Source organism: Oncorhynchus kisutch, linkage group LG10 (assembly GCF_002021735.2).
Source record: "Oncorhynchus kisutch isolate 150728-3 linkage group LG10, Okis_V2, whole genome shotgun sequence".
Taxonomy (NCBI): domain Eukaryota; kingdom Metazoa; phylum Chordata; class Actinopteri; order Salmoniformes; family Salmonidae; genus Oncorhynchus; species Oncorhynchus kisutch.
Window position 1 is genome coordinate 29,776,968 of NC_034183.2, and position 14,721 is coordinate 29,791,688.

A 14,721-nucleotide genomic window follows, 5' to 3' on the forward strand; every position below is an offset into this window, starting at 1 on the left:
CTCTCCTCTTTTCATCTTTGTTTTTCATAATCTCTCTAGAGTATCTAACATCTCCTTTACATTCCATTCCATTCATTTCCTCTCCTCTCCTCTCCTCTCCTCTCCTCTCCTCTCCTCTCCTCTCCTCTCCTCTCCTCTCCTCTCCTCTCCTCTCCTCTCCTCTCCTCTCCTCTCCTCTCCTCTCCTCTCCTCTCCTCTCCTCTCCTCTCCTCTCCTCTCCTCTCCTCTCCTCTCCTCTCCTCTCCTCTCCTTAGTAGTGGTTTGGGAGTAGTCTCAGTGAAGTCCTGTCTTAAGGTGCACCGGAGTAAGGCACTTAACTGGTGTAAATAGCCCATCCCAATAAATATTTAATGTGTAAATATATGCGTGTGTGTTTAGTTGTGTGTTCTGGGCTGTGGTGTGAGCAGTGTGAACCACACAAGGCCACGGGCTGGCAGGAAATGTAATGTAATGTAATGTAATTGGATTGTCACAGGATGCAGTTTGAAAGCAGAAACCAGTCTGGCCCAAATAAGTCATCAAACACACTCAAAAACAAACATAAACACACGCGCTCGCACACACACACACACACACACACACACACACACACACACACACACACACACACACACACACACACACACACACACACACACACACACACACACACACACACACACACGCGCACACACATATTAAGAATATTTGCCTATTTCTATTCCTCTTCAGTTTTCGATCTCAATCCCAGTCTTCCAGAAGGAGACTAGTTGAGGCTAGACGAACCAATAGAGCAGAGGTTAGTAAAGTACAGGGTTTTTTTCTGGATCAAAATGGGGCTTAGGTGTTGGCCGTGGCAGTGGGCGTGGCCAATGGCTGTCGGTGATCAACATTTTAGAGGCGCTCATCTTGGCCGCATAGTTTTTTGTTTGTTGCTGTTTTAAAGCTGATTTCCTGAAATTCTACACATTTTGCTATGGGGCTGAGAAATTCTGTCACTCAAATGGTGAAGGGCTGAAGCTAATTGGCGAGAACTTGAATTGGGTGAATTTGGGAAAATGCGGCAGCACAGCTTCAAGGAAAATATTTGCTTTCAAACTAGGGATTTTTTGGCTAATTGAGGTAAAACAGTAATTCTGATCATAGATTATCGCCATTAAATAAAGTTCAGGAGGTAATCGAAGCCTACGCAGGCTGAATGCAAAATGCCGAACCGGTCCATGAGGGATAAGGATGTGTTACCGGCTGCATACAATGTATTTGGACGCTAAAATGACACGACTCAATATTGCCATCTGCCCCCCGCCACCAACACACACACACATCAGGAAGTGACATGGTCAGAAAGGTCAGGGACAGAACGGCCACCTGTCACTGCAGAGATCAGAGATCAGCCCGCTGGCACAGAGCCAGGTGGACTTACATCACACTAGCATATACACAGCACCAGCATATACACAACACCAGCATATACACAACACCAGCATATACACAACACCAGCATATACACAACACCAGCATATACACAACACCAGCATATACACAACACCAGCATATACACAACACCAGCATATACACAACACCAGCATATACACAACACCAGCATATACACAACCCTAGCATATACACAACACCAGCATATACACAACACCAGCATATACACAACCCCAGCATATACACAACACCAGCATATACACAACATCAGCATATACACAACCCCAGCATATACACAACCCCAGCATATACACAACCACAGCATATACACAACCACAGCATATACACAACACCAGCATATACACACACACAAAGGCCTGCACGTAAGCACACACACACATAGATCCATGCATTAAAGCATACATTTCCTATTACTGTCTATGCATATGGACAGACAAGAACCAAATCTATTTCATGTCCACTGGGTCATGGCTGTGTCTGAAATGGCACCATATTCCCTTTATAGGGCTCTGGTCAAGCACACTATATAGGGAACAGTGAGCCATTTGGGATGCCCCCACGTAAGAACACAAAACAAGGACCTAAATCTCTTCAATACTCACAAACTCACTGGCATGCAAAGGGATTTGTTAATTTCCCGTTCATCTCATGCTTTGACAGAGTTCTTTACTTGACATTTGCACGGTAATCTGAATTTAGACAAATCCCCCTCCAATCCCACATTACATAGACAGCACTCCCCAAAGGAACAGCATGTCCGTATACTGAAAGACATGAAACACCATGCTACAGGCACAGAAACACCAAGCATGGAAGAAATCAATGCACAAATGCCTGAACACGCAGACAACCCAATGACCTGACCAAAACATGAACAGACAAGTACAAGAACGTCAACACAAGCACTGCAACGAAACACATTAAAAAGCCAAGTACAAATAGTTAACATATTTTCACTGGGAAAGGCCCTTTATAAATGCATATTGAAAAGATAAACAGGCTATAAACACCTGACCATAAACCCTACATCATAAACGTAACACGCAACCCTGCATGACATCAAGCGCAGGACCCCAATTACTGGACCGCAAACACAACCTCAAACACAGGACCACAAACACTGAACCCCAAAAAAGTGCCAAACCACGAGAACAAAACCAAAGACCTTATGAGGCGGGTGTATCAGGCTGGATGAGCCAGAGAGTCTCTTCTCTTCCCCCAGGGCATAGCCTCTCCCCTCTTACAGATAGATACTGTAACACCTCGTGACTCCTCCCAGAGAGGAGCTGGCCCCCAGAGACCCCTGGCCCACCCACATCACACTCACACATCATGAACGAGACGGAGAGGTAGACATGGAGGATGGAGGCGTGAGTGACAGGACACCAGAGGATGAAGATTGAAGAAGGAGAGGGAGGGGAGAATGGAAGAGAAAGGGGGTGAACTTTGAGGGGATTGCAGGCTCAGGAGATAGTGATAGCATAACTATCACTTTATGGGAAACACATTGTTGCACAGTCCCAGTGTATAGTTCGGGTGTTATTTAATAATTATCCTGTGGGCCTCTAGGCTAGCAGAGTGTTAACGAGCGCTAATGAAGAGAGGAGCCAAGACACTGAACAATGAGCAGCCAAACCTCTGACTCTATAATGATAAACAGGACTGGTTCAGATGAAAGGACCTGGGTGAGGAAGTGCGCTCTCCCCCTCTGGGACTGGAGGGGGTGGGGACAGGGACAATAGGGACGTGGGGGTGGGGATGTTAAGTGTGTATGTTAAATGGAGGTCAACACAGATGTACCACAACAACGTTACGAGCCTTGAGAGAGAGAGAGAGAGAGAGAGAGAGAGAGAGAGAGAGAGAGAGAGAGAGGAGCAGATGGGGAAAGCAGAACACAAATGATATGCAAGAGTTATTATGGGTGCTGCAGGGAGCTTAGTGGTTAGAGCGGTGGGCCAGAACCTGGAAGGTTGCTGGATTGAATCCCTGAGCTGACAAGGTAAAAATCTGTCTTTCTGCCCCTGAGCAAGGCGGTTAACCCACTGTTCCCCGGGTGCTGAAGACGTGGATGTTGATTAAAGGCAGCCCCCTGCACCTCTCTGATTCAGAGGGGTTGGGTTAAATGCGGAAGACACATTTCATTTGAATGCATTCTGTTGTCCCTGCAATATCTAACTGTGTTTAGGAAGACTTATGTTGCAGACATCCTGTGGGTGTGGAACACTCTTACAGTGGATTGTGGGTAAAAGTGTTTAGGGGTAGTCTTCCAGTGGTGACATGCATGTTGGGATTCTAACTTTTTCTCCTACCTGTTCTCTTTCTTTCTCTCTCTCGGAGGACCTGAGCCCTAGGACCATGCCCCAGGACTACCTGACATGATGACTCCTTGCTGTCCCCAGTCCACCTGGCCATGCTGCTGCTCCAGTTTCAACTTCCACCTGACTGTGCTGCTGCTCTAGTTTCAACTGTTCTGCCTTATTATTATTCGACCATGCTGGTCATTTATGAACATTTGAACATCTTGGCCATGTTCTGTTATAATCTCCACCCGGCACAGCCAGAAGAGGACTGGCCACCCCACATAGCCTGGTTCCTCTCTAGGTTTCTTCCTAGGTATTGGCCTTTCTAGGGAGTTTTTCCTAGCCACCGTGCTTCTACACCTGCATTGCTTGCTGTTTGGGGTTTTAGGCTGGGTTTCTGTACAGCACTTTGAGATATCAGCTGATGTACGAAGGGCTATATAAATACATTTGATTTGATTTGATTTGATGTGTCCCTCCATCTCCCCCCGGGGCAGGGCATCAGTGCAGGGGGTTAAGGTGTGTTGGGGTAATGTGTTATTATAGTACATAGTGGGTATGATGGAGGTACGAGACCTACCTGTTCTTGATGTGTCCCTCCATCTCCCCCCGGGGCAGGGCATCAGTGCAGTGGTCAGTGAAGGGGCAGGCCACGGCCAGCTTGTCCAGTAGCTTGTGCACCAGCAGGCTGGACTTGCGGCAGTTCTGCAGCATGAGATGGGTACGGTCCACGGGGCAGAAGTCACTCTCCAGCAGGAAGCTGGTCAGACACTCCTGGCAGTAGGTGTGTCCGCAGGGCGTGTCCAGCGGCCTGATAAACGGCTGCAAACAGATGTGACAGATGAGGTCATCGTCCACCTCGTCTCGGTACAGGTACTCATGGTTCTCCTCAAGGAGATGTCTCTGGCCGCATGCCTGGCACAGCTCCGGGGGAGGGGACTCCAAACCGCCGTAGCCAATCGTTGCAGGTGATGGGAGTTGTTGTGGGGGTGCTGGTGCCATCGCCATCACCATGGCAACATCAGGCCCCTCAGCCAAATCAAACTCCCCCTGGCTACTCATGAAGAGGGCTCTTGGACAAGGGGGGCTTGGTATGGTGCTGTACAGAGAGACAGAGAGAGGCATGGATATTGGATCAAGCTGGAAGGGTGTGACAGTGTTCATAATGTCAGTGTTCTCTGAGCTGAGCTACAGAACTTGGCGTTGCATAGACACACAAGCAGGCGGACAGACAGGCACACACACATAGACATACCCTCAGCAGTGAAACATAGAGCAGGAATCACGGCCACTGTGAGAGCGGGAGACAGGTAGCCTAGTGTTTAGAGCGTAGGATTAGTAACCAAAAGGTTGCAAGCTCAAGTCCCCGAGCTGACAAATGTCAAATTCTGTCCTGCCCTGAACAAGGCAGTTAAACAACTGTTCCTAGGCTGACATTGAAAATATGAATTCCCTCTTAACTAACATGCTGAGTTAAATAAAAAACACCAGCAGTCCTTTCTTCTAATTTCACTCCTTTTCATTGGTCTGTTCTCCTCTGGCAGAGAAGACTGATATCGAAGCACTGAGGAACCCCTTTGTTTCTCTGGCTACACATTGCATTCACATTCAGGACGTGTGTTCCGTGTGGGACATAATATGTACGGTATGAGACAGCGCTCAGAACCACGACGTCATCTCCGAGTCAGGCGGTCTCGCCTGGCACGCCGCCCTGAACAGATGGGCAGAGACGACTGGCATCCAGGAACCACGTCACCCTGGCAACGGCCATCTTGTTGGCAACCCTATGGCCCCTCTTTCTGGAGCAACTCTTGGGTCGTCCCGCCTGATTGGCTATCACTTTGGCTGACTATGTTATACATAGTCTGACATTGACTGAAATCCACTAACCTTATTGGGTTTTAACCCTAGAATTAGAACACAGATTTCACACACTGAGCATCAATGCTCATGTACTGCAATGTACAGTGACTAATCGAGCATAAATTACACCATGCGGTATAAGGGATAACCTTGCCTATAGTGTGTGAGAACTTGGCGTGAGGGTCCTCTTTAACCTATAGCACACCTCTCCATCTTTGCGTGTGGTTGGGGGTCAGGTGGGAACCCAGAAGGTACTAAGCCATTTTCCATGACACGTTCAATAGCCTTCCAAAGGTGATACACCTGACTGTAACAGACGGCATTCAGTAACTGCGCACACACACACACACACACACACACACACACACACACACACACACACACACACACACACACACACACACACACACACACACACATACACACACACACACACACACACACACACACACACACACACACACACACACACACACATGCACACCAATGACTGTATGGTGCACAATGTGCACTGTACACTAACAAACATGCCCACTAACACCCAGAAACACTCATACATAAACACGGATGCAATACGCATCACCTAGTTGTGAACACACACACAGACCTTGGCTTACATAAGTGGCCTAAGAGGAAAGCTATGAGTTATGGCAGTCATCAAAGCTCTGTTTGTTTGCTGTGTGTGTCTGGGAGGAGGACCGTGGTAATAACAGCAGTCTGAACAGTACTATAATTAAGTTAAAGCTCCCTGCTGTGATGAAGTGACTGCATTATCCTGCTACACTCTCTCTCTCTCTCTCTCTCTCTTACTCTCTCTGTCTCCCTCTCTCTCTCTCTCTCTCTCTCTCTCTCTCTCTCTCTCTCTCTCTCTCTCTCACTCCCTCTCTCTCTCTGTCTCTCACTCCCTCTCAGTCTCTCTCTCTCTCTCTCTCTCTCTCTCTCTCATATTATCTCTCTCTCTCACTCCCTCTCTCTCTCCCCTCTCCCCTCTCCCTCTCTCTCTCTCTCTCTCTCTCTCTCTCTCTCTCTCTCTCTCTCTCTCTCTCTCTCTCTCTCTCTCCTCTCTCTCTGTCTCTCACTCTCTCCCTCTCTCTCTCTGTCTCTCTCTCTCAGGAGGGGAAGCTTTCATCTCAATACAGACGGACAGAGGGAGCAAAAGGAGGGCATGATCTCTCTCTGTCTCTCTCTCACTATCTCTCTCTGTCTCTGTTTGTCTTTGTCTTTGTCTCTCTTTCGTCTCTCTTTCACAGAGACCTCTGTATCTGAAACTCATTAATCCTTTGTGTCATATAACAGTAAAATCTCTGAAGCTTCCATTCACTAACAGATTTGAAGGGGACACACCTGTGTCCAGGGAGCACCTCCCAGAGCTCATTAGTGTTAATCCTGAGTGACAACATGGCTTCACAAAACCACCACCGAGGAGCTCCAACCCAGCCTGCTCTAACCTGCTGCGGAAAAGAAAGTGAAACCAGGGGAGAATTCTTGCCCCCTCTAAATGAAGCCACAGAAGTTCAAGGCTACAGCAGGCATTGTTAACAGGAAACAGGATCCCCGTTACAGTGAATGGAAAAAATGTGATCTTCGTGGTCAATCTTCAGGTAAATAAATGCATCTTGAGAAAAACACACCAGATGTATGTCCTTGAACCTTTTATTTTAAAATCGTAGACAGAAGAAGTTATAAGGATAGAGTAGGAACCCGGGACCCGCCCTGGGGCGGCAGGGTAGCCTAGTGGTTAGAGCGTTGGACTAGTAACCGGAAGGTTGTGAGTTCAAACCCCCCAGCTGACAAGGTACAAATCTGTCGTTCTGCCCCTGAACAGGCAGTTAACCCACTGTTCCCAGGCCGTCATTGAAAATAAGAATGGGTTCTTAACTGACTTGCCTGGTTAAATAAAGGTAAAATAAATAAATAAAATAATTGAGTTGCTAATGGCAGCCTGCAGTACCCCGGTCGGCCTTCAACTTGACTTACGCAATGAGAGGGGGCAGCACTGAGCTAGCCTGCAACATCACTTCCTGGAGTTGCTCAAACTGCATCTTAACCGACTTAATTTGGCTTCAGTGCTCTATTGAGTCTCACAAAGGAATTAAGTGTCACATGATCAATGGCTTTGTCCATTCATATATACAGCCATTGAGTGACACACAACTGACAGCCATGACAGGCTGAAACGTGACCAGGCTAAAGCCCTGTTTATAACCTCACCTTCCAATTACCAGGCCTTCAGGATTAATAAGAAAGATCAATTAAGCAGAGCCCTTATAAAGTCATCAGTCTGTTTGGACTTTCTCCATTGGCTTTTGTTCACGCCATGTTTTAATGAAAGAGAAAGTGCTGTTTGTGTTAAAAAAACAGACAGTAGCGTCATCCAATTTCAAGTGACAAGGTATTTGTGTTGCCAAGGTAACCTTTGCCCAACATTCAGGGAGAAAAGCTCTGAATGATGGCAGAAAAGGATTCACATCTATGTCCATACACTATATACTGTATATAAAAGTATGTGGACAACCCTTCAAATTAGTGAATTTCTTCCCTGCTAGAGCTGCCCTGGTCAACTGTAAATGCTGTTATTGTGAAGTGGAAATGTCTAGGAGCAACATTGGCTCAGCCTCGAAGTGGTAGGCCACACAAACTCACAGAACAGGACCGCCGAGTGCTGAAGCCCGCAGCACTACATATAATCTGTCCTCCGATGCAACAGTCACTACTGAGTTCCAAACTGCCTCTGGAAGCAACGTCAGCACAGGAACGGTTGGTCGGGAGCTTCATGAAATGGGTTTCCATGGACGAGCAGCCGCACACAAGCCTAAGATCACCATGCAAAATGCCAAGAATCGGCTGGAGTGGTGTAAAGCTCGCCAACATTGGACTCTGGAGTGGAAACGCATTCTCTGGAGTGATGAATCACGCTTCACCATCTGGCAGACAAATCCGGTTTTGGCAGATCCCAGGAAAACGCTACCTGCCCCAATGCATAGTGCCAACTGTAAAGTATGGTGGAGGAGGAATAATGTTCTGGGCTGTTTTTCATGGTTTGGGCTAGACCCCTTAGTTCCAGTGAAGAGAAATCTTAATGCTACAGCATACAGTGACATTCTAGATGATTCTGTGCTTCCAACTTTGTGCATCCGTTTGGGGAATGCCCTTTCCTGTTTCAGCATGACATTGCCCCGTGCACAAAGCGAGGTCCATACTGAAATGGTTTGTCGAGATCGGTGTGGAAGGACTTGACTGATCTGCACAGATTCCTGACCTCAACCCCATTGAACACCTTAGGAATGAATTGGAACGCCAGACATAATCGCCCATCATCAGTGCCCAACCTCACTAAAGCTCTTGTGGCTGAATGGAAGCAAGGCAGCATTGTTCCAACATCTATTGGAAAGGCTTCCCAGAAGAGTGGAGGCTGTTATAGCAGCAAAGGGGGGGACAGCCTCCACATTAATGCCCATGATTTTAGAAAGAGACGCTCGACAAGCAGGTATCCACACACTTTATGTCACGCTGTGTGATATTTGACTATTTTTGCAGTTGTAAGGAAAGAACAGTAAATGTGGACAGAGGCCAGAACCGCTCATAGGAGACAAAATCCCCATTTAATGGCTCATGGATAAGAACGGCTCACACACAAGGCACATTACACAGACGTTCATACAGTGCACAGAAACTCTCTCATAGGCATGTTGGTTACTGTGTTTGTCCAATGATCCTGTGACACTCTGCGAGTTGATTAGCTAATAATCATCCAACCCAATGCCGACTCAGCTCATTCCCTTACGGCCCTGGTTGAAAAACAACTCTTTGAACAAGGTGAGTGTGTTTGTGTCAGCATTTTAATGTCTACCGTATACTAGTGTGTAGCTCCCATGCGTCCCATGCTCCCATGCTCCTATAATAATGGAAACGAAGACCCTGGATTGACCTGACAAATCCAAACCTTTCAAAAGCACACAAATTAAAGTTCCGTCACAAACACGTCCTGTCCCACACCCACCCTGAAACAAACAGTAGGCACATAGAGCACATGCGGGGGTCAGAGTATCATTTGACATGGTGTATGTCATGTGAAATAGCACCGCATTAACACAATATGGATGCTACAGTGATCATAATGAAGGTTCCATTTACGGTTTGCCTTTTCAACTAAAGTATGCCTGGTTCTCCAAGGAGTTATCAGTGCACATAGGTAGGGTATGGTATGTTATCCCTAGCACATGCAGGTCCACACAGCAGGCCTGCAGGCTCAGTGTGTTGTCTGAAAGGGAGGGGAAGGCACAGCTGTTCAGAGGTAAAACATTCCACAGACCCATGTTTCTCCTCAAAACACACATGCTCAGAGTAGGAACCCGGGACCTCATTTATAACCGTTGCGTAAATTTAACACATAAACTCGGCGCATGCCATACATACACATGTTTCCCGTTATCAATCAGACCTGGAACTAATTTGGAACTATCGTAATTAGGCCACGGCAGTTTCTAAAAGAAAGAGCAATGGCACATTTTATCAAATGTTTTTCGGAGGTGTTGGCGGAATGTTTTCATCTTCTGCTGTATTTGGCAAATGACTGTGACAGTTTCAAAAATAGAAAATAAGGCAAATTGTTTTGGAGCCGTCGGCGCACAATGTTTGAATTCAATTTAGGGTCCAATTCTATTTAGGGTCCAGTACTGTTCCATTTATTTATGCTACCCCTTGGCAGCATTATCAGAAAACACAGCAATGATTTTCACTGCTACGCAGACGATACACATCTTTTCATTTCTGTGTCACCAGAAGATTTTAGCTACATGGATACATTATTAGACTGTATTAGTGATTTAAATACTTGGATGGCTCACAACTTCCTCCAGCTAAACAGCTTTGTAGTGAATTTCCATGAATACAATTTTCTTCAACAACCAATTGTTGCAGGATATCCAAGGATTGTTAATGTTGGAACCAAAGCAAAGAGAGAGAATCTGGATGCACATTTGAATTCACTGGCAATAAAGATAAAATACCAAGTATAAAACCTGGGAATTATTTTAGATTTTCAATTTTGGATCATACATTAGGAATGTGACCAAAATAGCTTTTTGCTGCCTGAGGAACATTGCCAAGGTGTGGCCGTTTCTCTCTCAGGCTAGTACAGAGAGACTCATCCATGCTTCTAATTACAAGCAGACTTGACTTCTGTAATGCTCTCCTGTCTGGTCTACCCAAGAATGCCATTGGTCAACTGCAAAACATAGAAAATACTTCAGCATCGGTACTGACCAAGACTAGACAGAGACCACACATTACATCGGCTTTAAGTTCTCTACACTGTGAGTTTTACAATTCATTTACAATTCATTTACAATTCATTTACAATTCATTTACAATTCATTTACAATTCCTTTTAAGATTATTCTATTGTTTTTTTAAAATCAATCCACGATTGCCTAGGACCAAGAGGCATGGAGAGGCAGCCTTTAGTTATTATGCCCCCAGTCTCTGGAATAGCCTGCCAGAGAAGACATTTTTGAAAGATATCTTAAAACACACCTTTTTAGCTTTGATATTCCTCAGGGTGCTTCTTAGTCATTCAGTTTTTATTGTTATTCTTTTGTTGTTTATCCTCTTGTGTTTGTTCTGTAGTAAATATTTCTGTTTTTACCAGATTTTTTTCCGGTAAAGCACATTGTGTTGCATTCCATGTCTGAAATGTGCTGTATAAATAGATCTTGATTTGATTTTATACTTAGGCTACAGTGGTAGCATAGCCTACATAGAACTACGTCAATGTAAAATGTCAACTGTCTGTCCACCGGTTAAATTCAACTGTGTATTATAAACCGCACTGCCTATGGGACTGCATACAGCAAGACTTGAATACATAACCTATCTATTTACTAGGCTCGTAGGCTGAATTAAACGAGACATGCGCATGGTCATTTGTGGTATTGCTACTTCTGTAATATGAACCCATAACAGCCAGAAAATGTGAGGAATTATTCTGCAATGGTTATGAAAACAAAATAAATAGGAAATAGATTCCGATGTATAATTATTTTAGATTCCAAAAATAAAACACATCGATTTTTGCTTTTCTCACTAAAGACAAATGTTTTTATTATGATTTATCTTTTTTTTATAGGCTTATCATCATATCATAGATACTTACTTGCCTGTTTGCAATACGATACTTCAACAACTACAAAAATGTGCTTACTGAAGGTCTAAAGTTTGCGTGGAGGACATTCTCACGCCAAATAACTGGCGCACGCATGTTTTTGGGGTATATTGCTGCTTATGCAACGTTTATAAATGAGGCCCCTGGTGATTATAAAGCTGTTGAATAATAAGAACCAAATGAATAATTAATGTGTCACACTGCAGATAATCATGACATGTTGAGGTTAAGGGACACAGAAGGAGACTACTCATAATGACTGCACAGAGAAAATGGGAATACGATAATACACAGGATGAGATCAAATGTATTCGTACTGAGCGCAAGATACAATGAACACATGCACACACACCCTGTAAACACACTCTGCCAACTGAAACCCATACTATACAAATGGTTTGGTATGAAGTGTGGACACATATGAAGTGTATGCACACAAATATCGAGTGTATGTACACAACACAGGCAAAGTACTTGACACTTGTAATGGATAGGATGAGATCTACATTTGGTCCATGAAGGATGTAGGTTAGCCTATGCAACATAATATGTGTTAAATATGTGTACATAAGATTCCATTCCAAAAAAACGCTATACATCAATTTTCAGAAATGTTTGTCATTTAGCTTTTGTTGTTTAAAGAAATTATGAAAGAGATTGGTGTGTTTTTTCACTATCTAATCATGGCATTGGGTTTTTCAATGACAGACACGTATTTGTTTAAAATCTATCACTTGATGGTTTCATTTCAGAGAGACCAATAATCATGTTTTAAGCAGAATGCTACATACTGTATCCGCCTAACTCTGAGAAATACGTAGTACAGCTAGGTTTTACATAGTCAAATGTAAGAAATAACTACATTCTTTATAAATAAGTGTACAAATTCTACATTTGTGACATCAATATTTTAAAAAAAATTTTCGCAAAAATAATTCAATACAGTAATATGAGACCTGTATGTAAAACCTTTACATTTCACATTTTAGTCATTTAGCAGATTCTCTTTTCCAGAGCGACTTATATTAAATGCATTTATCTTAAGATATCTAGGTGAGACAACCACATATCTCAGTCAAATATACAAGATGCGAACATTCCATTGCATCTAAACAATGGATGTGTTTTGCAAAACAAAAAAAACGCATTTTCATAATTAATTCAACAGCAATATTTTAAACACCCATAAGCAATCATTTTCTGATGAAAAATGTGAAAAATGTGAAAAACTGGCTGACATTTTGGAATTAAAGTCTTCATAAGTAGTCAGTTCATCCTTATCTACCCAGGTGATCGAGATCTAAGGAACGCAAGCCTACTACATGTACAACTACTTTTAAAAGCACCCGTACCAAAGAACTTAGATACGAGCAAAGAGGCTTCCCAGATATACAAATATATCAAATACAAATATAAAACATCTACACCCTGTCCATCAAAGTTCTGTCTATCCTCTCTATCTCTATGATCTGAGTGTCTATTAGACATCTCCACAGATCTGGTGCTGAGTCTCTCTCTCTCTCTCTCTGAGCCAGACCTCTAAATCTGACTGCCCAGTCTTGGACAACAGAGCTCAGGGCAGGGCAGAGGAGCAGGCAGCCATGGAGCTCTTTGGAGCGGCTCTAACGGCTCAGAGTCTGTCTGGATCAGCACATAGTTACTCTCACTCAGACGTTCAGGTCACTGATCACAGATAGAATGGACAAGATACTTTACAGACACTTACAGACACAGGCAAAACATAGGGAGAGAACGTGTCTGACATCCACTCACACAGACACAAACTCGCAATGCAAGCAGGATTCAAATGAATCTCTTAAAAGTACACAGACAGACGTATGAGACAATAGACAAACTGTCAAGTAGACTACTCCTACTTACTGTAGCAAGTCAAACTTTAGCAAGTAACAGTGATACAACATCCAGTACAGTCGGTACAGTTCCGACTACAGGCACAAGAGCTTGCAGGACTCACAGAGCGATGTTCACTTCAGGCAAAGCAGCTTCACCTGGACAGGTAATACTCAGGAAATAAGGTGTAACTCTAGAGCTGTCAGAGAGCTACAGAGGGAGAGGGGGAAGGAGGGAGAAAGAGAGTAGGTAGGTGAACTGACAAAGGACTTTGCCCCGGTCACAGCGTCTGTTGATTGGCTGGTGGAGTTTAGCCGGAAATGTTAGCTGGCTGCCCGTCCTGTGAGAATTCTGGGAAAGAGAACAGGACAGAACAGAGAGTCAGAGAGTTTTGGGTGTGCTGTGACGACCCAGAGCCTGCTGCTCACGTCAGGAAGCTGGTCCAGGTGACCAGGAAGTGGCAGAGACGGGCAGGGCCAGAACAGAGGTAAACAGAGAAGTGGCCAAACCTGCTCTGGGAGGAAGGGAGGGAGGATGTGAGAGACTAGGGGAAAGAGGAGGGTGGGGGAGCAAGGGGGGAAATAAAACTTAACGCACAACCAAGATGAGAAATCTTTTGTTTATTGTCAGATAATGAGGGATATTACAGATAGTTTCCAGTGCTGGGTAGGCTCGGACAGGGCTCCATACCACCTACACACAACATGAAATAACACACATAACACACATAGACTAACCATAACAAAATCCTGTTCTTGGAGTCACGTGGCCACTACTGTGCTACAGAGGCACTGTTCTAGCATGTTCCTGAACAAGGCAAATCATCACCTCGTAATCTGAAGCAAATAACACAATGGCAGCTATGCTAACCAGAGACAGACTGCATACGGCTAAGGCTTAGACAACAATACTTCAGTGTGTGTTGAGGTGTGTGTGCAACGCAGATGAATACAGATATTACACCAGGGGGTTGGACAGCTTCCGGTGTTTTTGTTGTGGTTTTCCTGCTTTCTGACAATAGTTCCTTCTTTCAACCCACAAAATTACCTGTCTATGTGTGTCAGAGTGTAAAAAACAACTGCTATCCTAAGTTTCTGTTGTGGTTTTCGT

At 44.5% G+C, this 14,721-nt stretch overlaps 1 protein-coding gene across 2 annotated transcripts in view; it reads right to left on the minus strand.

Moving 5' to 3' along the window:
* The window catches only part of lnx1 (ligand of numb-protein X 1), an 83,852-nt gene extending 69,842 nt beyond the window's left edge, over positions 1–14,010 (minus strand). Inside the window, exons 1-2 of one of the 2 annotated variants that reach the window (XM_020492759.2) lie at positions 13,642–14,010; positions 4,315–4,833 (exon numbers count right to left, since the gene is read on the minus strand). In XM_020492759.2, the coding sequence (XP_020348348.1) occupies positions 4,315–4,833; positions 13,642–13,682 (560 nt within the window). In that variant the 5' untranslated portion in view covers positions 13,683–14,010. The remainder of the gene's footprint in view (positions 1–4,314; positions 4,834–13,641) is intronic. The other variant, XM_031833508.1, reaches the window with a different exon arrangement.
* Positions 14,011–14,721: the final 711 nt, after the last annotated feature.